Below are 25,297 nucleotides of genomic sequence, written 5' to 3' on the forward strand. Positions count from 1 at the left end.
GACGTCACAAGCCTCCGCCCCGCATTGCCAGTCATCTGGCACGGGGCGAAGTTCGCTCCATGCACCGGATGTCTGGGGTGCGGTAGCCGAGATTGCCGGTGTCCCCAGCGGAAGGACCCCCGGGATAAGATGTCTAGGGGTGAGTATCCCTTCAGAAAAATATAATATGCCAATTTCAGTCTACTAGCATGTCTAATCGCAGGGATCCCGCCACTGTGACCCCCCCCCCCATGAGTTCTCCATACAGCATCTGGTATTCTGTGCCAGATGCTGCTTCCGAAACGGAGACATGACATCATGGCCACGCCCCCTCTCATAGACTTGCATTGAGGGGGCGGGGCGTGATGTCATGAGGGGGTGGGGCTATGACATCACAAGCTCCCGGCGCCGGCTGCACCATTCGTAACAATTTGTTCCAAACGCTGAGCAGCGGAGTACCCCTTTAAGGGAGGAAACATCTGCAAATGATTTTCCCATTTTCACAGTAAAATGAAACATTTCTGTGAAAGGTAAAGTGTACGGTCCATGTAGCTGCTGTGTCCCTCTAAATGATTTTGTGAAGAAGAAAAAGTCCAGCACTGTAACAATGCAATCCAAATGCCTTTGCCTTATTGAACATAGTCACACCAAGATACATACAGGAGGTAAGAACTTTCTGATGCGTTTCACGCGGTTAGCGCTTAGTCATAGAATAGTTTTACAATTTTTTAAAACTATTCTATGACTAAGCGCTAACCGCGTGAAACGCGTCAGTAGGTTCTTACCTCCTGTCTGTATCTTGGTGTGACTATGTTCAATAAGACAAAGGCATTTGGATTGCATTGTTACAGTGCTGGACTTTTTCTTCTTCATATATTCTATTGATTGAACGGAGATGATACCGGCAGGCTACGTGCACGAGCGTGCAGCAAGAGGAAGGGGTGAGCTGTTACCTGTGGTTGTTCTAAATGTTGTTGACAAACCTGAACAGAAGACTAGGAAATATGACAGCCCTGATCAAAAAGTGTGCAAAATAAAAGAGATAACAATACATTAAACAAAGACCACACCTATCATCCATAACTATACCCCTAATCCATAACCACACCCCTTATCCATAACTACACCCCTTATCCATAACTACATCCCTTATCCATAACCACATCCTTAATCCATAACTACATCCCTTATCCATAACCACATCCTTAATCCATAACCGGACCCTGTATATTTAATCACACCCTTCATCCATTATTTCTCCCCTCATTCATAACCCCATCCTTCATCCATAATCACTCCCCTCAGCCATAACCACACCCCTCATCCATAACCACTCCCCTCACCCATAACCACACCCTTTATCCATAACCACTCCCCTCATCCATAACCACACCCTTCATCCATAACCCCTCCCCTCATCCAAAAACCACTCCTCTCATCCATAACCACACCCATCATATATAACCCAATCCTTCCATAACTACTCCCTCATCCCTAACCACACCCCTCATATATAACCACTCCCCTCATCCATAACCACACCCTTCATCCATAAGCACATCCTTCATCCATAACCACACCCCTTATCCATAACCACACCCCTCATCCATAACTACTCCCCTAATCCATAACCACACCCTTCATCCATAACCACACCCCCATCCATAACCACACCCTTCATCCATAACCACACCCTTCATCCATGACTACTCCCCTAATCCATAACCACACCCTTCATCCATAACCACTCCCCTCATCCATAACCACTCCCCTCACCCATAACCACACCCTTCATCCATAACTACTCTCCTCATCCATAACCAATCCCGTCATCCATAACCGCACCCTTCATCCATAACCACTCCCCTCATCCATAACCACACCCTTCATCCATAACCACTCCCCTCATCCATAACCACACCCTTCATCCATAACCACACCCTTCATCCATAACCACTCCCCTCATCCATAACCACACCCTTCATCCATAACCACACCCTTCATCCATAACCACTCCCCTCATCCATAACCACTCCCCTCATCCATAACCACACCCTTCATCCATGACTACTCCCCTAATCCATAACCACACCCTTCATCCATAACCACTCCCCTCACCCATAACCACACCCTTCATCCATAACTACTCTCCTCATCCATAACCAATCCCGTCATCCATAACCACACCCTTCATCCATAACCACTCCCCTCATCCATAACCACACCCTTCATCCATAACCAATCCCCTCATCCATAACCACACCCTTCATCCATAACCACACCCCTCATCCATAATCACTCCCCTCATCCATAACCACACCCCTCATCCATAACCACTCCCCTCATCCATAACCACTCCCCTCATCCATAACCACACCCTTCATCCATAACCACTCCCCTCATCCATAACCACACCCTTCATCCATAACTACTCCCCTCATCCATAACTACTCCCCTCATCCATAACCACACCCTTCATTCATAACCACTCCCCTCATCCATAACCACACCCTTCATCCATAACCACTCCCCTCATCCATAACCACACCCTTCATCCATAATCACTCCCCTCATCCATAACCACACCCTCATCCATAACCACACCCTTCATCCATAACCACACCCTTCATCCATGACTACTCCCCTAATCCATAACCACACCCTTCATCCATAACCACATCCATCATTCATAAGCACAACCTTCATCCATAACCACTCCCCTCATCCATAACCACACCCCTCATCCATAACCACTCCCCTCATCCGTAACCACACCCTTCATCCATAACCACACCCCTCATCCATAACCACTCCCCTCATCCATAACCACACCCCTCATCCATAACCACTCCCCTCATCCATAACCACACCCTTCATCCGTAACCACAGCCACAACTATTACATAGATCAGACCACTCTGCTGCTTACTACCTCCTCAGATATTACTTGAGCCCCCGGTGACTACATCGGACAGTAAAGTTTCAAAACAAGTTGGTGTTAATTGAAGAGAAAACATTGAATGGATGATGGGTTTTGAACTAGGACTCGCTGCTTCATCAGGTCCATAGACACAGATACATTACATATCTGTACAGAGTGAGGTCTAATGGGCACCAAACTACAGTGACCCCCCGACCTACGATGGCCCCGACATACGATAATTTCAACATACAATCACTCTCAGAGGCAGCATCAACATGCGATGCTTTTGTATGTCGGGGCCATCGCATAAACGGCCATCCTGCAGCGCAGACTGCTTCAGCTGCCCCCGGATAGCCGTTTACGGTGCCCCGTGTGGTCCGCTGACGATCACTTACCTGTCCTCGGGGCTCCGGCGCGTCCTCTTCGGGATCCCCTGCATCGTCGGCGCTCTCCATCGCCGTCATCACGTCGCTGCGCGCGCCGTCCCGTCATCCAATAGGAGCGGCGTGCATAACGACGTGATGGCGGCGACGGAGAGCGAGGATGCCGGGGAAGCAGAGGCCTTGCCGGAGCGTCGGGGACACCCCGGGGATGCGGTGACAGCGATGGACGGCGACGTCCCGGGCAGCGGTGACGGTCCGTTGCGGCGGGGACAGGTGAGTACAACTTCCTCTACCAGTGGTCTTCAACCTGCAGACCTCCAGATGTTGCAAAACTACAACTCCCAGCATGCCCGGACAGCCAACGGCTGTCCGGGCATGCTGGGTGTTGTAGTTTTACAACATCTGGAGGTCCGCAGGTTGTAGACCACTGTCCTATACTTTACATTGCACGGATCCCTCAACATGCGATGGTTTCAACAAACGATGGTCCATTTGGAACGGAATTGGAGGGACCACTGTATTAGTATTTAATAAATAAATATATAAATAAACACTAGCGATAGGAGGAGCAGTAAAAGCATTGTGAAATTCCATAAAATAAAAAATAAATAAAATAAATAATAATAATAATAATAAAAAAATAAAAATGATTTAGAGATTGATGTCAACAAGGCCAATACAAAAATATCAGTAAGACAATTGTTACACAGAGGTCCATAACATGATACTTATAACACAAAAGAGAATTCTGTATATGTCTTCAGAAAGTTGTGCAAGAAGATGTGTGTCCGGGGGTATAGAGGCGCTGGCCGGGATGTGTCACATGGAGTAAACACGTTGTTGTATTTCATAGCAGCCACTAGATGGCCTCATAGTACAGAAGTTGTAGTTCAAGGAAAACTGTTTATTTTAAATCCACTGGTGCCAAAAAGTTATTCAGATTGGTAAATTACTTCTGTTTGAAAAAAATCTTAATCCTTCCAGTACTTATCAGCTGCTGTATGCCCCATAGGAAGTTGCGTAGCTCTTTCCTGTCTGACCACAGTGCTCTCTGCTGACACCTCTGTCCGTGTCAGGAACTGTCTGGAGAAGGAGCAAATCCCCATAGCAAACCTATCCTCCTGCTCTGGACAGTTCCTGACACGGACAGAGGTGTCAGCAGAGAGCACTGTGGTCAGACTGGAAAGAACTACACAATTTCCCGTGGAACATACAGCAGCTGATAAGTACTGGAAGGATTAAGATTTTTAAACAGAAGTCATTTACAAATCTGTTTAACTTTCTGGCACCAGTTGATTTGAAAACATTTTCTTTCCCCCAGAGCACCCCTTTAAAGGGTAACTATCATTAAAGTGTAGCTCCCACCATCCATTTTTTCTTTCTTTCTGTCCCTGCCTATTGCCCATCTCTCCCTAACCCCCTCCCTCCCTTTACATTTTTTTTTAACTATATTAAAATCCCTTTTTGTCTGCCTGGTAGTGTGCTCACTACCAGGCAGACTTCCCCAGCAGGCACCACGTCACTGATGCCTGCTGGAGCCGGCACTTCCGCCCTTAGCTCACTATACAGGGTGCCTCCAGCTGTTTCACCACTACAACTCCCAGCTTGCCCTAACATCTACTGGCTGTCAGGGCATTCTGGGAGTTGTAGTGGTGAAAAAGCTGGAGGCACCCTGTGGTGAAAACAATAAGCAGTGCTACTTCGGGAGCAGCAGCAGCAGCGGCGGCGGCGGCGCTCTCCCAAACCCCGCTCCCCACCCCCATACCTCTAGTGCTGAGCGGCGGCACTCCCCCGAACCCCGCTTCCCCCACCCCATTCCTCCAGTGAGGAAGACTTACCAGAGGATCAATGAGCTGCCTCCGGACAGGGTAACGGCCTCCGGACAGGGTAAGGGGGGGGGGGGGGGGGGCGGGGCCGCGAGCGAGGCCAGTGGAGCTGGCCAATGCGCGCAGCCCCAGCTATCAGCGTGCTCGCTCTCGCCTGTCTGATTGACAGGCGCGAGCGAGCACCGCAGTGACTGGATTTCGACTCATTTGCCAGGCTGAAATGAGTCGAAATCCAGTAGTGACGTCACTGCAGAATGCATTCGGCCACTAGGAGGGCGACCCCTAGTGGCCGAATTTAAAAGTGATTTTAAACTTGTTTAAAATCACTTTTTTTAATTAAAGTATATTAGAGATATGTTGTAGTACTTAAGTACTACAACATATCAATTTTTAGATTTCATGACAGTGCCCATTTAAAACTAATTTTTGCTATTACACTCCTTCTGGTAAATCAAAAATATTTCTAATATACTTTGTTTAAAAAAAAATGAAGTTTTCTATGTTTTATTTGTGCTTAAAAAAAGCTCTAGAGCACATTTACCCCCCATCTTATACACAGACTTAGGACCGAAGTCCAAACACAGGAAGTGCAGCCTGGAGTGCTGAGGGGGGGGGGGGGGTGTCCAGCCTCATCCAATCATAGCTCCTCTCACACTTAACTGCCATATCCTGTTGGTTGGACACCCCCCCCCCCCCTCAGCACTCCAGGCTGCACTTCCTGTGTTTGGACTTCGGTCCTAAGTCTGTGTATAAGATGGGGGGTAAATGTGCTCTAGAGCTTTTTTTAAGCACAAATAAAACAGAAAACTTTTTTTTTTTTCTTTAAACATTTAAAAGTATATTAGAAATATGTTTTATTTACCGTAAGGAGTGCAATAGCAAAAATTAGTTTTAGGGTGCATTCACACCACGTTTTGTACATCCGGCACCCATATGTACAAAACGTGGTGTGAATGCAGCCTTAATGAGAGTGCCCATTTAAGCTTTTCAAAATTCAGTATAAGCATATGGTGGGCATCAATGGGTTAATTTAGTCCCTAAATCCTTCCCCAGCCAATATCTGTTCACCCCCCTGATATTCAGTAGGTGAAATAAGTACTGAACACGTCACCATTTTTCTCACTAAATATATTTCCAGGTGCTATTAAAGAGGTATTCCAGGAAAAAACTTTTTTTTTTTTTTTTTATGTCAACTGGATCCAGAAAGTTAAACAGATTTGCAAATTACTTCTTTAAAAAAAAAATCTTAATCCTTTCAATAATTATCAGCTGCTGAAGTTGAGTTGTTGTTTTCTGTCTGGCAACAGTGCTCTCTGCTGACATCTCTGCTTGACTCTGGAACTGCACAGAGTAGAAGAGGTTTGCTATGGGGATTTGCTTCTAAACTGGGCGGTTCCCGAGACGCGTGTCATCAGAGAGCACTTAGACAGAAAAGAACAACTCAGCTTCAGCAGCTCATAAGTACTGAAAGGATTAAGATTTTTTAACAGAAGTAATTTTCAAATCTGTTTCACTTTCTGGAGCCAGTTGATATATAAAAAAAAAATGTTTTTTCCCTGGAATACCCCTTTAACAACCCAAGTAATCCATACATGCAAAGAAACAATAACAAATACAATAAAGAACTTAAAGAAATTAAGTTATGTGTAATGATGTTAAATGACACAGGGATGACTGGCGATGCTGGGCGGAGGTTCGTGACATCACGGCCACGCCCCCTCCCATAGATTTGAATTGAATTGAGGGGGCGTGGCCATGACGTCACAAGTCCTCTGTGCTGCACCTGATACTCTAAACCAATGCCGGGTGCAGCAGGGAGATCGCGGGGGGTCCCCTATGCCAGTGGTCTCCAAACTGCGGCCCTCCAGATGTTGCAAAACTACAACTTCCAGCATGCCCGGACAGCCAACGGCTGTCCGGGCATGCTGGGAGTTGTAGTTTTGCAACATCTGGAGGGCCGCAGTTTGGAGACCACTGCCCTATGCTTTGGATAGCGATACTGTACTGTTCAGACTGTGCGCCAATTATATTCGGACTCACGCAGTGTCCAGCTCACCACTCCCCGTCTCAGTGCACGGAAACGTGTGGACTCCACGTACAAATGCAAACTTGACAAGAAAGGAAAGTCCAGCACTGCAGGTCCAAAGCAAGGAAGCCGTTTTATTGTATAAGAACACACGGGCGCCAAACGTGGATCACAAGTGACGCGTTTCGGCGAGCTCTATCGCCTTAGTCGTACGAAGAAAAATGAAGATCCTTCTGGTCTATATAGGGGAAAGCAGCTCCACCCCCCACCAGGTGAAAACACCTGAGTGGTGTGGGTGGAGCTACCTGGATCGTACAAGTGTGGCCATAACAAGTGCACATGTTGCTGTGTCATGCTTAAAGGGGTACTCCAGTGGTGAAAAACTTATCCCCTATCCTAAGGATAGGGGATAAGTTTGAAATCGCGGGGGGTCCGACCGCTGGGGCCCCCTGCGATCTCTCTGTACGGGGCCCCGGCTCTCCGGCCAGATAACGGGTGTCGACCCCCGCACGAGGCGGCGGCCGACACGCCCCCTCAATACATCTCTATGGCAGAGCCGGAGATTGCCGAAGGCAGCGCTCCGGCTCTGCCATAGAGTTGTATTGAGGGGGCGTGTCGGCCGCCGCCTCGTGCGGAGGTCGACACACCCCCTTCCCGCGGGCTGTCGGGGCTCCGTACAGGAGATCGCAGGGGGCCCCAGCGGTCGGACCCCCCGCGATCTGCAACTTATCCCCTATCCTTAGGATAGGGGATAAGTTGCTCACCACTGAGTCACCACTGGACTACTCCTTTAACAGTACAGAATTTAAATCCACCAGCAATGGAGAAATATTCCAAATGGAAAGATACATCAATTGCAATAGCACTTTTGTGGTATACTGTATAACGTGCCGGGAATGTAATATCCAATATGTGGGGTGTACGACGGGTGCCCTCAAAGTGAGAATTCGGAGGCATCTATCGGACATCCCACACTTTAATTCCCGCCACGTATCCATGGTTAGCAGACACTGGGCAGAACATCATGCAGGCTCTTTCCTGAGTCTATATGCTCAAGGCATTGAGAAGGTCACAGCCCCAATACGAGGAGGGGATCATAGAAGGAAGCTTTTGGAGCGAGAGGTCTATTGGATCCTTAAACTGGGCACCCGGTTCCCGACAGGTATGAACAGGAGGCAAGATACCATGTTATATTACTAGTCCAGAATAAGGTGTGGTGAGTAGTGTTGCTCGCGAATATTCGCAATTTGAATATTATTCGCGAATATCGCATATTCGCGAATTCGCGAATTTCGCGAATATAGCGCTATATATTCGTAATTACGAATATTCTTTTTTTTTTTTCTTCACAGCACACATCACAGTGATCATCCCCCTCTGCTTCCAGCTTGTGTGGTGTAAAGAAGGCTGTAATAGTACTGTGTGAGACTGGTGTGCGAAAATTCGCATATGCGAAAATTCGCATATGCGAATTTTCGCATGCGCGAACTTTTGCATATGCGAAAATGAAACAAGGAGATAACGAATATGCGAATATTCGCGAATATATGACGAATATTCGACCATATATTCGCGAATATTCGCGAATTCGAAAATGGCCTATGCCGCTCAACACTAGTGGTGAGTTTGTGTCTATTGCCTTCTGTTCACACTTGTCCCCCTTTAACAATATCAGTTATTATTATACGGACCTCCTTCAACTACAGGGTTATCGCTGGATTTAATAATAGTGCAATAACTACAGTCATATATTTGTATGAATTATTTACATTTAATTACTTGAGGTATCTATCTTTGCCTTTGCTTATGTCCTATGTGTCCAGTGATCACTCTTAAGTTGATTTAATTTTGTTATTCCGATGATCACTCTGCACCTCGTATTATATAAATGCAATTTTGTCATCTAGAATTCTATATCTGTTTTCTATCAGGTTCAGGAGTCTTTTCATCGTTTCTCTTTCTCTAACTTTGCTGTTAGAACGACTCTCACATTACTCGCTAATACATGCAGGTATGATTAGAGACTCGTTCACACGCACAGGTTTTAACCTTATGTTTATACCCCCCCGTTCTTTTGTTATATAATTTTACATGCACATTATTGGTTATGTTACTGAGTCAGTAATGAGTGGTATAACACCCACCGTATTTATTTTCATTATTCTTATTATTTTTATTGCTGGGGTTTTTTTGATCAACATGTTTATATATTTTATATATTTTCTATGAAATTGTGCATTTACTATTTTGTACACGTCACAGCTGAAATCGCGTATCTCGTAACATTTGTCTTTATTACTTTTGTATATTCACTATATTTATTGTTGTATACAACATACTGGAATGAATTTTTTCTATGTGTATTGTACATTTAGACTGTGTCTGTGTGGGGAGGGGGTAGCTCCGCCCACACCACTCAGGTGTTTTCACCTGGTAGGGGGTGGAGCTGCTTTCCCCTATATAGACCAGAAGGATCTTAATTTTTCTTTGTACGACTAAGGCGATAGAGCTCGCCGAAACGCGTCACTTGTGATCCACGTTTGGTGCCCGTGTGTTCTTATACAATAAAACGGCTTCCTATCTTTGGACCTACAGTGCTGGACTTTCCTTTCTTGTCAATTATATTCGGAATGCTTTTATGAAGCACAGTGTTTCACGACATGTTCCGAATTTCATGAAAAATTCGATTCGGACCGAATCCAGACTTCGACTCGATTCGAAATGACGAATTTCTTAATTAGCGACACCCCCTGCGATCGTCCTGTATAATGTATAGATGCGGGCGGCTTTCTCCTGCGCTCGCATCTCTGCAATAGATAGGACGATCGCATCGGTTGTCAGGAGTGATTCCTGCTGTGATCTGTCTTTAACTGCAGGTACTACTGCTCCCAACATGGAGCACACTCTGCACACTCTGCTCCTGGGAGCTGTAGTACCTGCATTAATAGACAGATCACAGTGCAGAGATGCGAGCGCAGGAGAAATCCGCTCCATCTCTGCAATAGAAAGGACGATCGCATCGGGTATCAGGAGTGACACCTGCTGTGATCTGTCTATTAGTACAGGTACTACAGCTCCCATCATGGAACAGTCTGTTTCATGCTGGGAGTAGTAGTACTACCTAAAAAATATAAAAAAATTTAGGGAAAAAGTGAAACACACACACACACACTTTATTAATCACAATATTAAAATAGATTACTAATAAAATTAAAAATTAAAAAATTTAATATAAAAAATATATTATTTTTACATTTAAATGGCTACATTTTTAGGTCCCTGCCCGCCCCCCAAAAAAACATAAAAAAATATTCAGATTAGGTTATTTGAAGTATTCTGAAGTTATAGAAGTATTCGCAATCACTGGTGGTGAATTTTAAATACTGTAAGTATTAACCTCAGAATACTCCGGCCGTCCAGTGATATGAATAGAATTCACATAACTTATTCCTATTTCCCGCAGAGAGCTGTGATTGGCCAGATGGTTCCAGCCAATCACAGCTCTCTGCGGGAAATATGAATAATCAGTATATATACGGCGTATACTCATACTACAGTGGAACCAGAGAAGAACAGCCGCCCGCATCTATACATTATACAGGACGATCACATCAGGTGTCAGAAGTGACACCCGCTGCCATCTGTCTATTAATGCAGGTACTACAGCTCCCAGCATGGAGCAGAGTGTGCTCCATGTTGGGAGCTGTAGTACCTGCAGTTGAGGACAGATCACAGCGGGTGTCACTCCTGACACCCGATGCGATCGTCCTACCTAGATGCGAGAGGAGTGACACCCGGGGCGATCTGTCTATTAGCACAGGTACTACTACTCCCACCATGGAACAGTCTGTTCCATGCTGGGATTAGTAGTACTACCTAAAAATGTAAAAAAAAAAAAAAATTAGAAAAAAAAGTGAAACACACACACACTTTATTAAACACATTATTAAAATACATTACTAATAAAAATTAGCCGAAAACTTATTCAAATGGAATCGATTATTTTTTTTACATTCGGCAAATCGGCCAAATCTAATTTTTCAAAAATTCGCTCATCTCTAGTCTTAATGAGACCATTGAAAGAAATACCACTTGATGTCTGTGAAAACACCTGCTTCATGGAAGGACTCTGGTTATAATTAATATACATATATTTTATATAAGAGGATACTACATAATAATAATATACACTTGTGTAGGTGTTTTTTTATTTGTGTTTTTTGTTATATGTGTCGTATGTGTGTGAACGCATAGATGCATGTATTTGTGTATTTTGGTATAATTTTTACATTGTATGCAGTTTTATTGATTTATTTATATTGTTTTGTATTTATAATGCAGTGTTTTAATATACGTGGAACTGTTGCAGTGGTTCTGGTCACAAGACGTTATGTCATGTGACCATGGACATGGGAGGGGTGTAAGTATTTAAATATTTAAATCTGCCCTCTCCTCATTTGTTTTATTGTACTTGAAAAAGAAGCCGGTTCCGCTTTGAAACGCGTTCTATTTGTGTTAAGTTTTTATAAGAATAATCCTACTAGCACAGTTTTGCATCCTCTTTCCGTTTTGAGGCAGCGCACATTGCATCCTCTTTGTTCGGTGGAGTTTGGGGCGGTATTTATATGCTTTGGATAGGGGATAAGATGTCTAGGGGGGGGAGTACCCCTTTAATGTTCAGTCAACTTTTATAATCTGCAAGAAAACTGGCAGTGTTCATTTTATCTGCAGCTCCCCCGCAGGAGAAGTGAAGTATTACACACTTTTCATAGAAATTAAAAGACTTTATTTGCAATGTATGGATGTCCCTGGTTCTCCAGAGAGAAAGAAATATTCACTGTAGCCCATCCTCTTTATAATGTGGGAATGGACTTCTTAAATAAGTCCATTCCCACATTTTAACTCTTAAAGGGTAAAACTTTTTTTTTTTCCTTTTAAATCCACTGGTGCCAGAAAGTTAAACAGATTTGTAAATGACTTCTATTAAAAAATCTTAATCCTTCCAGTACTTATTAGCTGCTGAATACTACATGGGAAATTCTTTTCTTTTTGGAACACAGAGCTCTGTGCTGACATCATGAGCACAGTGCTCTCTGCTGACAATGATCTCTGTCCATTTTAGGAACTGTCCAGAGCAGCATATGTTTTCTATGGGGATTTTCTCCTACTCTGGACAGTTCTTAAAATGGACAGAGATGTCAGCAGAGAGCACTGTGGTCATGATGTCAGCAGAGAGCACTGTGGTGCAAAAAGAAAAGAATTTCCTCTGTAGTATTCAGCAGCTAATAAGTATTGGAAGGATTAAGATTTTTTAATAGAAGTAATTTACAAATCTGTTTAACTTTCTGGCACCAGTTGATTAAAAAAAAAAAAAAAAGTTTTCCACCGGAGTACCACTTTAATTCCTTTATAGAAATGTAAAAATAATTATTCACATGAACCTCGCCAGGACGTCTCTTGTCTTACAAGTTGCATTTATTATACTGAAATACAACCGTAATGACTGACAGTAGAGGTGACAGTACTATTAGTGCTGTAGGTGATGGATTATATGGAGCTCCACTAGCCGGAGTGCATGAATACGTAATTTCTTCGCGCACAGTACCAGACGTGGAATCTGAGTTTTCTAAATAGCAGAATCCTTTGGAGGCACATCCGCTTTGTGTTGTAGTTACAGTCACGGAACCTGTGAAAATAAATTTAAGATAAAAGCATTTCCGTGTAACATCAAACATATTTTTTTAAAGGGGTACTCCTCTGGGAAACTTTTTTTTTTTTTTTTTTTAAATCAACTGGTGCCAGCAAGTTAAACAGATTTGTAAATTACTTCTATTAAAAAAAATCTTAATCCTTCCAGTACTTATCAGCTGCTGAATACTACAGATCAAATTCTTTTCTTTTTGGAACGCAGTGCTCTCTGCTGACATCACGAGCACGGTGCTCTCTGCTGACACCTCTGTCCATTTTAGGAACTGTCCAGAGTAGGAGAAGATCCCCATAGAAAACATATGCTGCTCTGGACAGTTCCTAAAATGGACAGAGATGTCAGCAGAGAGCACTGTGGTCACGATGTCAGCTGAGAGCACTGCGTTTCAAAAAAGAAAAGAATTTCCTCTGTAGTATTCAGCAGCTGATAAGTACTGGAAGGATTAAGATTTTTTTTTAATAGAAGTAATTCACAAATCTATTTAACTTTCTGGCACCAGTTGATTTAAAAAAAAAAAAAAAAAAAGTTTTCCACCGGAGTACCCCTTTAAGTTATGGTGCAGTGTCCACGTATGGTTTTTCAGCTGCTTAGGTGTAAAGTTGTTGGGTGGCTGAGGAGTTAAAGGGATACTCCACCCCTAGACATCTTATCTTATAGGGGATAAGATGTCTGATCACAGGGGTCTGGCAGGTGGGACCCCCGCAATCTTCGGCCCGAGACCCCAGTGTTCTGAACATTTATGTTCAGAACGTTGGTTTCGGCCGGCTGTGGTTGTGAAGTCCCGCCTCCTTCATTCATGTCTATGGGAGGGGGCGTCCCGCCCCCTCCCATAGACATGAATGAAGGAGGCGTGATGTCAAGCTAAGGGGCTGTGGTCAAGCTAAGGGATAGGGGATGAGATGTCTAGGGATGGAGTACCCCTTTAATTTCTCTGAGTCTGAACGCTGGAGCCGGCGTCGGGAGCTTTTGATGTCATAGCCCCGCCCCCTCATTGTATCATGCCCCACCCCTTCAATGCAAGTCTATGGGAGGGGGCGTGACAGCCATCACACCCCTTCCCATAGACTTGCATTTAGGGCGTGGGGTGTATGTGACATCATGATGGAGCGGGGCTATGACGTCACAAGCTCCCGCCGCCGGCTCCAGCATTCGGAACAGTTTGTTCCAAACGCTGAGCTGCGGAGTACCCCTTTAAAGGAGAAGTATCATGAACAAAACTTATCCCCCATCCCCAGGATAAGGGGATAAGTTTTAGATCACTGGGGGTCTGACCATTGGGACCTCCCATGATCTCCTGTACAGGACCCGGCTCTCTTTGAGAATGGGGCATGTCAACCCCGCACAGAGTGGTGGCCGACACGCCGCCCTCCATTTATCTCTATGGTATGGGAGAGCCGAAGAGATTCGAAATATATGGAGGGGTCGTGTCGGCCACTGCTTTTTGCCGATTCCCAAAGAGAGTCGGGGTCCTGTATAGGAGATTACGGGGGGTCCTGCAGCTAGAGGATAAGTCTTGTGCTCGATATGTCTCCTTTTATGTGGTATTTATGGACTACCCTCCCTGTCCTCTGTATCGGCCTGTCAGCTCTAAACTGCTCAGAGGTTCACTTTAACGTGTACGAGCCCCTCGGTTGTCACCGTGTCTTATGTATTGTTCCTTTTTTTTTTTTTTTTTTTTTTACCTGAGGTTTTTTTTGTAGTTTCAAGAAGGCACATGGTCTCATCTCCCATACAGGCCACGGGTGAGTTACATTGTAATCCATTGGGCTCTGAACTCTCATCTGGTGCTGCAACAACACAAAAAGAGTAAAAGACTATGCTGACGGTCTTCCCTATTAACATTTTATCAGTTCATGTGTGTGGTCCCTATACTAGTGGTCTCCAAATGGCGGCCATCCAGATGTTGCAAATCTACAACTCCCAGCATGCCAGGACAGTATACTTCTGAGGAAGTTGTGTAGTTCTTTCCAGTCTGACCACAGTGCTCTCTGCTGACACCTCTGTCCGTGTCAGGAACTGTCCAGAGCAGGAGCAAATCCTCATAGCAAACCTCTCCTGCTCTGGACAGTTCCTGACATGGACAGAGGTGTCAGCAGAGAGCATTGGGGTCAGACTGGAAAGAACTACACAACTTCATCTGGAGTATACAGCAGATGATAAGTACTGGAAGGATTAAGATTTTTATATAGAAGTAATTTACAAATCAGTGGAGAAAAAATAAAATAAAAATTCTACCGGAGTACCCCTTTAATGCAATTCTGCAATTGCCTATTTACCTATGGGTTTTTCTGGTGTACATAGATCTGTAGAACAGCATGTCGTCGCCATCCTCTCCAAAGTACTGCCGTCTGTTCGGAATGTCCCAGTCGCATTACATTCACTTGGATGAGCACAGAATCTATCAAAATTCTGGAAGACCAACCCCAATTCGCCTGAGGATAACACGTGCAAAACAAATTAAACATTTTAAAGCCTTTAAACATTTGCAGTAAGTAAAGTTTATGGAGGAGGTGCCCCTTAAGAGGGTTGTCACGCCCCCTCCCATAGACTTGCATTGAGGGGGCGGGGCGTGATGTCATGAGGGGGCAGGGCTATGATGTTACGAGCTCCCGGCGCCAGTTCCAGCGTTCGGAACAGTTTGTTCCAGATGCTGAACAGCGGAGTACCCCTTTAAACTTTAAGGGGAACCTGTAGCGAGTTGTACGATGACCAAACCACGGGCAACATAAAACTGGTGCGGGTAACACAATTCCAGGATGATATGAATTGATGTTCTGCCAGGATCTGGGTAACTTGTTCTGAGGGGCTTAAGTGTCTCCACCTATACACTGCTAGGGAGAGAGGTGTCACTCAAGCTGGCCAGGTGGGGCGCAGCACACCCGTTTTTACACTATGGTTACTTTGAGGTGCTCAAACATCCCAAAATCACAATACAGGCATGTGGGATCAGGATATATAGTAGTTATACACCTCCCTCCAGCTCTATCTGTATACTGCTGCTATTTCTGTGGGATCAGGATATATAGTAGTTATACAACTCCCCTCTCAGCTCTATCTGTATACTGCTGCTGTTATCTCTATTGAATAAGGATATATAGTAGTTATACAACTCCCCTCTCAGTCCTATCTATATACTGCTGCTGTCTCTATGGTATCAGGATATATAGTAGTTATACACCTCCCCTCCAGCTCTATCTGTATACTGCTGCTGCTATCTCCATGGGATCAGGATATATAGTAGTTATACACCTCCCCTCCAGCTTTATCTGTATACTGCTGCTATCTCTATGGGATCAGGATATATAGTAGTTATACAACTCCCCTCCTGCTCTATATGTATACTGCTGCCACTATCTCTATGGGATCAGTATGTATAGCAGTTATACACCTCCCTTTTCAGCTCTATCTGTATACTGCTGCTGCTCTCTCTGTGGGATCAGGATATATAGTAATTATGCACCTCCCCTCCAGCTCTATCTGTATACTGCTGCTGCTATCTCTGTGGAATAAGGATATATAGTAATTATGCACCTCCCCCTCCAGCTCTATCTGCATACTGCTGCTATCTCTGTGGGATAAGGATATATGGTAATTATGCACCTCCCCCTCCAGCTTTATAGCAGATCAGACAGTCCCACCTCTTACCTATTATAGATATCCTATACCGAGAGGCGCAAACATTTCCATTGGGGCAGGAGGCAACAGAGATAAGGAAGGTACAGGAATCTGTGTTGAAGTCCGAACAAATAAAACACTGCAAACCAGAACCTGAAATAAAAAACAAATATTATGATGTCAGGATAAAAGAGAAAGGTATTGTGGAAGGAAGCCGCATATCAGAAGTATAGCCTGAGGGTAGGGTCAATTGGTAGGAAAATACACAGCAGCAAATATGCAGCAAAAATAGCCAAAATGCCCCCATATACCCCTAGACTGCCTATGTATACCCCCAGACTGCCCATGTATACCCCTAGACTGCCTATGTATACCCCTAGACTGCCTATGTATACCCCCAGACTGCCTATGTATACCCCTAGACTGCCTATGTATACCCCTAGACTGCCTGTGTATACCCCTAGACTGCCTGTGTATACCCCTAGACTGCCTATGTATACCCCTAGACTGCCTGTGTATACCCCTAGACTGCCTATGTATACCCCTAGACTGCCTATGTATACCCATAGACTGCCTATGTATACCCCTAGACTGCCTATGTATACCCCAAGACTGCCTATGTATACCCCTAGACTGCCTATGTATACCCCTAGACTGCCTATGTAAACCCCTAGACTGCCTATGTATACCCCAAGACTGCCTATGTATACCCCTAGACTGCCTATGTATACCCCTAGACTGCCTGTGTATACCCCTAGACTGCCTATGTATACCCCTAGACTGCCTATGTATACCCCTAGACTGCCTATATATACCCCTAGACTGCCTATGTATACCCCTAGACTGCCTATGTAAACCCCTAGACTGCCTATGTATACCCCTAGACTGCCTATGTATACCCCCAGACTGCCTATGTATACCCCTAGACTGCCTATGTATACCCCTAGACTGCCTGTGTATACCCCTAGACTGCCTATGTATACCCCTTGACTGCCTATGTATACCCCTAGACTGCCTATGTATACCCCTAGACTGCCTATGTATACCCCTAGACTGCCTATTTTAACCCCTAGACTGCCTATGTATACCCCTAGACTGTCTATGTATACCCCTAGACTGTCTATGTATATCCCTAGACTGCCTATGTATACCCCTAGACTGCCTATGTATACCCCTAGACTGTCTATGTATACCCCTAGACTGCCTATGTATACCCCTAGACTGCTGTTCTATGACTCCTGATGACAGTGAAGCACTGATTTAAAGGGGTACTCCACTTGCCAGCGTTCATAAGTCAATGTTCCAAATGCTGTTTTCACGCTGCGGGGGTCGGCCGGGCCCCTTGTGACCACATGGCCAAGCCCCCTCAATGCAAGTCTATGGGAGGGGCGTGACAGCCGTCACACCCCTCCCATAGACTTGCATTGAGGGGGGCATGGCCGTGATGTGATGAGGGGCGTGGCCAACCCCAGCAGCGCAAAAACAGTTTTCGGAGCATTTATCTCTGAATGCTGGCCAAGTGGAGTACCCCATTAAAGGGAAAGCTACCTCCAAAAAGTGCATGATAAAACTGCTTCATATCCTTCTCCCCAGTTATTATTGTAGATGTAGCAATCGGCGTCCATATCGCTCCTGGAGGGGTCAATGGAGATCATCCAGATCCCAGTCTATACCTGTGGCTCACCTTTCATCCGAATCACCACTACCACTGGAGGACTCCTCTTTTCTCGTCCGCAGTGCCTCATCTTCTCCTACCAGATTCTCCAGGACTGTTTCTACTCTGAGCCTCCCATCTATTGGAGATCTATCTGTCTCTCAGGCCACTATGGATGACCCCCAGTGCTCATCTGTACCCCATACCCTATCTACTCCTCACCTATCTAAAGGTGCTACTGAAAATGAGGCCAATGATCGTACACCTAGAGGTGAACCGAAGGAGCAGAGATCGTCTAGATCTCAATCTCTCTTTGTTAAGAGGTCTCTTTCCACTTCCTCCCACTGGGAAGTGGTTCCCTCCGATTCAGTGACCTCTCCTATGAACAAAAAACAAGATCGCTCTTCTTGGTCCCCAAGATCCTCAGGCTCTGATAGGGTTCATACACGGGGCGACAATGAAGATACCTGGAGAGAACGCCTTGACAATCTTCCTACTATAGACTACTTTCAAAACTTCATGAGAAAACTGAAATTTCTACACTTAGACAGGATCTCCGCACTGTAACACAGAGAGTGGATTCATTAGAAGGCGACCACGATGACACGCAATCCTACATATCATCTCTCCAATCTACAGTCTTGGCCCAGCACGATAGCATATGTGAGTTCTATCGACATCTAGAGGATCTTGACAACCATGGACGAAGGCACAACATCAGGGTTAGGGGCCTCCCTGAGGCGACACAAGATGAAGACCTCAAGCTCACACTCGAAGCTATCTTCAATAATATCCTAGGGGCCCCACCCTCAAATAAAATTGAATTTGACAGAGCCCACAGGGCACTGCGGCCTAAGGGGGCTTCATCTTTTCCCCGTTATATCATATGTCGCGTCACAAACTTCTCCCTCAAGGAGGAAATCGTGAACAAGGCTCGCAAGCTAAAAGAGATCGACTTTGATGGTGCCGTTCTCCAAGTCATGCCTGACCTCTCATGGGTCACTCTCCAGAAAAGGAGGTTACTCAGGCCTCTTCTTCAATCCTTAAGGGATAACGAAATTAACTATAGATGGGGATTCCCCTTTAGCCTTATTGCAAGGCAAAATGGACAATCGGCTACTCTGAGAACGGCTCAAGACCTAACACCTTTCTGTGAGACTTTAAACATCCCAGTCCCTAAACTGCAAAACTGGGAGTTACTTCCACCTCCTCCATCTCCTCCCCCGGTCTGGAAGAAGGTCTCTCCAAGAAAGAAGAGGAATCCGCACTTATCCAATCCTGTCGGCCAGAGATTGCCACGCAGAGATCATACGGACGACAATGATACCTGACTTTCCTATACTTAACCATGCATAAGTTCATGTTCTTCTTCTCCCTTGAGAAATAAGGGTTCTTTATAAGTTTACTTTTGCCTAATTCAGGGCTTTGACTTTTTTTTGGAATATTGCATTACCAGTTTAGACCGCTACATGTTCTTTACATTAGTTTTTTAAATTCATTTTGCAGTGGGATGGAGCTTATCTCTAATTCCCTCTAAATTAACTTGCCCCTTAGTTGACATCCGCCATTTTTACCCCCTATACTGAGGAATTGACTTTTCCCTTTTAGTCTATTTTAGACTTAGGTGTGTGCTGTTATTGCAATTCCTCTTTTTTTGCTTAACTGAGGTTCATTTCCTCCACTAAGTTTACTGAGGTTTCCCTCGATTTGTTACATTTTATTTTTGCTGTTTTTATGTTTATTTGTATACAGTATGCATTGATTAATCTTTTTTCTTTTCTTCTCTTCTCGCATGGTCATGTACACATCCCTAAATCCACAACATCTTCTCACCTGATCTTCGATTGGCTCGGGCTGACTTCCACTTCTAGTCTCAGGTCTCCAAACTTCTCCTGGCTTGGTATGTCCTATGCTTCATGTGCACCATCCTACACCACCGGTCGTCATGGTGCGTCTAATGACACTTAATGTGAAAGGCCTGAATACTGATATCAAATGACGTCTCTTGCTAAAGGAGCTCAAAACTCTTAAAGTGGACATAGCGTTTGTTCAGGAGACACACCATGATGAATCGGGCCCTTTTAAATTTGCACTGAGACATTACCCTACTGCTTACACCGCTACACAGGATCGAAAGAGGGGAGGGGTCGCCATATTGATTTCCAAACATTGCCCTTTCCAGACATCTTCCACATACATTGATCCTAATGGCAGGTTTTTAATAGTCTCAGGGACCATAGGCAATACTTCACTTACATTGTGTAATGTTTATGCCCCAAATAATACCCAGATCCCCTTCTTAACTAGAATCCTTGCTAGATTAGCTAAACTGCCCCCTACTACCCGGTTTATTGGAGGGGACTTTAATATCCCATTTTCTACCTCTTCGGACAGGACCTCCCTAGATCACCCCTCACCCTCACTCATCCGTAATTCCACCCTATTTCGACAAGTAATTAGGCGCCACCATTTATATGACCTTTGGAGGGTGTTGAACCATACTAGCAAAGAATATACCTTTTATTCGCACCCCCACAAAACCCACTCCAGAATTGACACATTTATGGGTAACCTTATGGGCCTCTGCCTGGTTGACAAGGCCCTGATCCACCAGATTACTTGGTCAGATCATGCTCCTGTTACCCTTGATCTTAAAACGACCTCCACTCCACGGAGAGTTTGCCATTGGCGCTTGAATGAATCGCTCCTTAAGACGGAGGCTCATAGGGAATTCCTTAAGACTTGTCTTGAAAAATGTTTTTCACAAAACACAGGCTCAGTTTCTTCTTTATCCATTCTAAGGGAAGCCCACAAGGCAGTACTTAGAGGCCACTGCATCGCACTGTCTTCCAGACTTAAAAGATACTCGCTCAGATTGACCAATGATACAAAAAAAAAACTGAAAACTTTGGAAGACAAAATGGCTAGATGTCCTTCTGTGCCTACACTCCGACACATTGTTCATCTGAGGTCTCAAGTGAAAGACATTGCAGTTGGGAAGGTTGAGAGGCTTCTTACCTTCACAAAACACAAATATTATATGCAGGCAAATAAATCAGACTCCTTGTTGGCTTCCCAACTGAATTCACAAACAATACAGACTAACCCATTCGCCCTAAAGGACTCCAACGGCCATCTGGTATACGACCCCTCACATATGGCTGACTTGTTCCATGATTTCTATCATAAGCTATATAATCTCCCTCCTTCTCCCACCACACAAATAGATGAGAATTTGTCCCGAATCCAAACCTATCTTGCCTCCAGTGGTCTTCCAGTGGTTGAACCGGACGATTTATGTACATTCAACGCCGGTTTCACCGTTGAGGAGATACAGGAGGTGATCAAAGAATTACCCAATGGGAAGTCCCCAGGACCCGACGGTCTACCATATCTCTATTATAAAATGTACCCTGGAATTCTCTCCCCACATTTGGCACGACTGTTTAATTCCTTTATGCAAAATTCCCCCATTCCATCCACTATGCTAAATTCATTCATCACCATCATCCCAAAAACTGGTAAAGACCCATCAGACTGTTCAAGCCCATTTCTCTTTTAAATTCGGACTTGAAATTATTTACAAAACTTCTAGCTAATAGGCTAGGCTATATCATCCCCTATTTAATTAATAAGGACCAAGTGGGCTTCGTGCAGAATAGACAGGCAGGGGACGGCACCCGACGAAACATTGACCTGATAGACATATTGAACAAGACAAAAGCTCCGAACGTCTTCCTGAGCTTAGACGCAGAAAAGCTTGATAGAATCAGTTGGCCTTTTCTAATGTCAACTCTACGTGCTTACGGACTTTCGGGCCCTTTCCTCGATGCCGTCTCCTGCCTTTATACCTCTCCCACAACCCAAGTCCGCCTACCTCACGCCACGTCTCATAGCTTTACCATCAAAAATGGGACTCGCCAAGGATGCCCCCTATCCCCATTACTATTTATTCTTTGTATTGAACCTCTTGCGATTCATATCCGCAATGATCCTAACATTCAAGGAATTAAAATCAATTCGAGGGAATTTAAAATCTCCCTATTTGCAGATGATGTCCTTTTGTCACTCTGTAACCCCCAGATCTCCCTACCGAACTTACATATAGCCCTTTCTGAATATAGCAGTCAATTGGGTTATGAAATAAATTCCTACAACACCGAAGCCCTGCCAATAAATATTTCTGATGAAGTCCTCAGGTCCTTAAAATCCTCCTTCCCATATAAATGGCAATCTGACTCCATCTCTTACTTAGGAAGTCACCTCACCACTAAATACTCAACTTTATATAAGGCAAACTTCCTACCCCTCCTGAATAATATCAAAGCTTTATTGAAAAAAATGGTCTTCACTCCCTCTGTCCTTCTTTGGGAGGATGGCCACAGTCAAGATGTCTATACTACCTAAAGTATTATATTTGCTTGAAACATTGCCTGTCCATGTCCCCAAAACCATGCTAAAAAAAACTTCATTCTGAAATGTTTAAATGTATCTGGGGTGGGGGCCACCATAGAATCCCTGCATCCGTCCTCACTACTAAAAAATCTTATGGAGGTCTTGCTGTGCCAGATCTACATAAATATTACTTAGCTGCCCACTTACACAGAATCCCATCCTGGTCAACTTTTCTGGCCTTTAACAAATGGACGGAGGTAGATAAGATGTGGGTCTCCCCTATACACCCGTTTTTTTATATGGTCTAAAGAAACCATATGTCCTTCCCCTAAATTATTGGGTCCCATGAAATTGACGATTGACATTTGGAAACAATCCATGTCCATGTTCCATCTTAAATCTAATATCACACTTCTTACTCCCCTACTGTACAACCCCCTGATCCCAAATAGTTGGGACCCTATAACTGTCACTCCATGGATCCAATCTCATCTTTTTCCCTTAGCTGACATAATTGATCCATGCTCAAAGACCCTCCTCCCCTTCTGGGTCCTGCGGGACAAATTCGACCTCCCAGATGGTGCCTCCGAGCTGTACCGGGAGATTATACACTACCTGGAACTGCCCCTAAATGGCCCCCCCTTTCCACCTCCCACTTCATTTGAATTATTATGTAGGGGTTCTACGTCCACAAAAGGCCTCATTTCTGCTATCTATAATATTTTGTCCTCTGAAGGAGGCATAGTCAATCATAGACATATGGACAAGTGGGACTCCTATTTGGGCGCCCCTTTGTCCACCTCCCAATGGCAGACTATTTGGAAGGCTGCTGCAAAGTCATCTTCCTGCATTTCATACCAGGAAAATCAATATAAAATATTAATGATGTGGTATCAGACCCCAGAGAAATTGCACCGCCTCTTCCCTCAGGTATCCCCTCTATGCTGGAGATGTCAGGTTGGACCTGGCTCTATACAACATATCTTTTGGGACTGTCCCGCATTGAGCCACTTTTGGTTGAAGGTCCAATCCCTAATCCTTCAGGTTTTGGGAGTACATATCCCCCTCCATTCAACTATATGAATCTCCCTGTTTCCGGAATGCCGTCCACCTCTTCTAAACTGCTCTTACATATTCTGACTGCATCTAATTGTCTCATAGCCCGTTGGTGGAAATCTCCCGAATCCCCGCCGACTCGAGCCCTGTTGGAAAAAATTAAAGAGGTGTATAGGATGGAACGTCTTTCAGCAGTACTAGATAATAAACTCCGTGTCTTTCAGAAGATATGGAGGCTTTGGGAGGATTATGATGATTCTCTGAATAACCACTAATGTGCCATGGCCATGCGAGATTCTCTTTTTTATATTCTCTCTTTTATTTATTTTAATTTATTTCATCATTATTTCTTTTTTAATTTTACTTTCTTTCCCTTTCTCTCCTCCTACTTCATCTCTAAAGTGTTTCTCCTTTATATATAAAGTTGCAAATTTTGCTTTATATATTACAAAGTACTCATGCTCACTGTACACATGTCGTATTTTTCTTCTGTATTAAAATACAAAATCCTTTAAATAAACAGTTATAAAAAAAAAAAAAACTTCAGTATATATGAGGTTATAAGTATTAGAACTTACCTGTTGCTGCTATAGCAGAAAGGAACAGTACAAACCTCCGGAGACACATGGCTGCAGAAAGTGAGTTTTATCCTTCTGCTTCTGCTGCTTTTGTTTAGTATTAGTTTCATTTTTCCAAAAGTGAAACTTATCTTCACCTTAAAGGGGAACTCCCATGGAAAACTTTTTATTTTTTATTTTTTAAATCAACTGGTGCCAGAAAGTTTAACATATTTGTAAATCACTTCTATTAAAAAATCTTAATCCTTCCAGTACTTTTTAGGGGCTGTATAATGCAGAGAAATCAAAAAAAGAAATGCATTTCCTCTGATGTCACGACCACAGTGCTCTCTGCTGACCTCTGCTGTCCATTTTAGGAACTGTCCAGAGCAGGAAAAAATCCCCATAGCAAACATATGCTGCTCTGGACAGTTCCTAAAATGGACAGCAGAGGTCAGCAGAGAGCACTGTGGTCATTACATCAGAGGAAATGCATTTCTTTTTTTGATTTCTCTTTAGTATACAGCCCCTAAAAAGTACTGGAAGGATTAAGATTTTTTAATAGAAGTGATTTACAAATCTGTTTAACTTTCTGGCACCAGTTGATTTAAAAAAAAAAAAAAAAAAAGTTTTCCACGGGAGTGACCACTGTCACTTTAAGCATTAATAACTCTGGAATGCTTTACCTTTCAATCTGATTCTGAGATTGTTTTTTTGTGACATATTCTACTTTATGTTAGCGATAAATTTTCGTTGATAATTGCATCATTTCTTGGTGAAAAAATCCAAAATTTGAAGAACATTTAGCATTTTTTTTTTTTACTTTGAAACTCTCTGCTTGGAAAATGGATATCCCAAATAAATTATATATTGATTCACATATACAATATGTCTACTTGATGTTAGTATCATAAAGTTGACATGTTTTTACTTTCGGAAGACACCAGAGGGCTTCAAAGTTCAGCAGCAATTTTCCAATTTTTCACAGTTTTCAAAATCGGAATTTTTCAGGGACCAGTTCAGATTAGAAGTGGATTTAAGGAGCCTTCATATTAGAAATACCCCATAAGTGACCCCATTATAAAAACTGCACCCCTCAAAGTATTCAAAATGACATTCAGAAAGTGTGTTAACCCTTTAGGTGTTTCACAGGAATAGCAGCAAAGTGAAGGAGGAC

At 44.0% G+C, this 25,297-nt stretch overlaps 1 protein-coding gene across 1 annotated transcript; it reads right to left on the reverse strand.

Annotated features, from left to right (window-relative positions):
• Positions 1-12,503: 12,503 nt before the first annotated feature.
• On the reverse strand, positions 12,504-24,228 carry LOC130293814 (uncharacterized). The gene is made up of 5 exons (XM_056542949.1): positions 24,142-24,228; positions 16,489-16,611; positions 15,120-15,275; positions 14,526-14,630; positions 12,504-12,822 (listed from the first exon to the last, which is right to left on the reverse strand). The coding sequence occupies exons 1-5, from the start codon at positions 24,188-24,190 to the stop codon at positions 12,599-12,601; spliced, it is 657 nt and encodes a 218-aa protein (XP_056398924.1). The 5' UTR covers positions 24,191-24,228; the 3' UTR covers positions 12,504-12,598.
• Positions 24,229-25,297: the final 1,069 nt, after the last annotated feature.

Source organism: Hyla sarda, chromosome 10, assembly GCF_029499605.1.
Source record: "Hyla sarda isolate aHylSar1 chromosome 10, aHylSar1.hap1, whole genome shotgun sequence".
NCBI classification, from domain to species: domain Eukaryota; kingdom Metazoa; phylum Chordata; class Amphibia; order Anura; family Hylidae; genus Hyla; species Hyla sarda.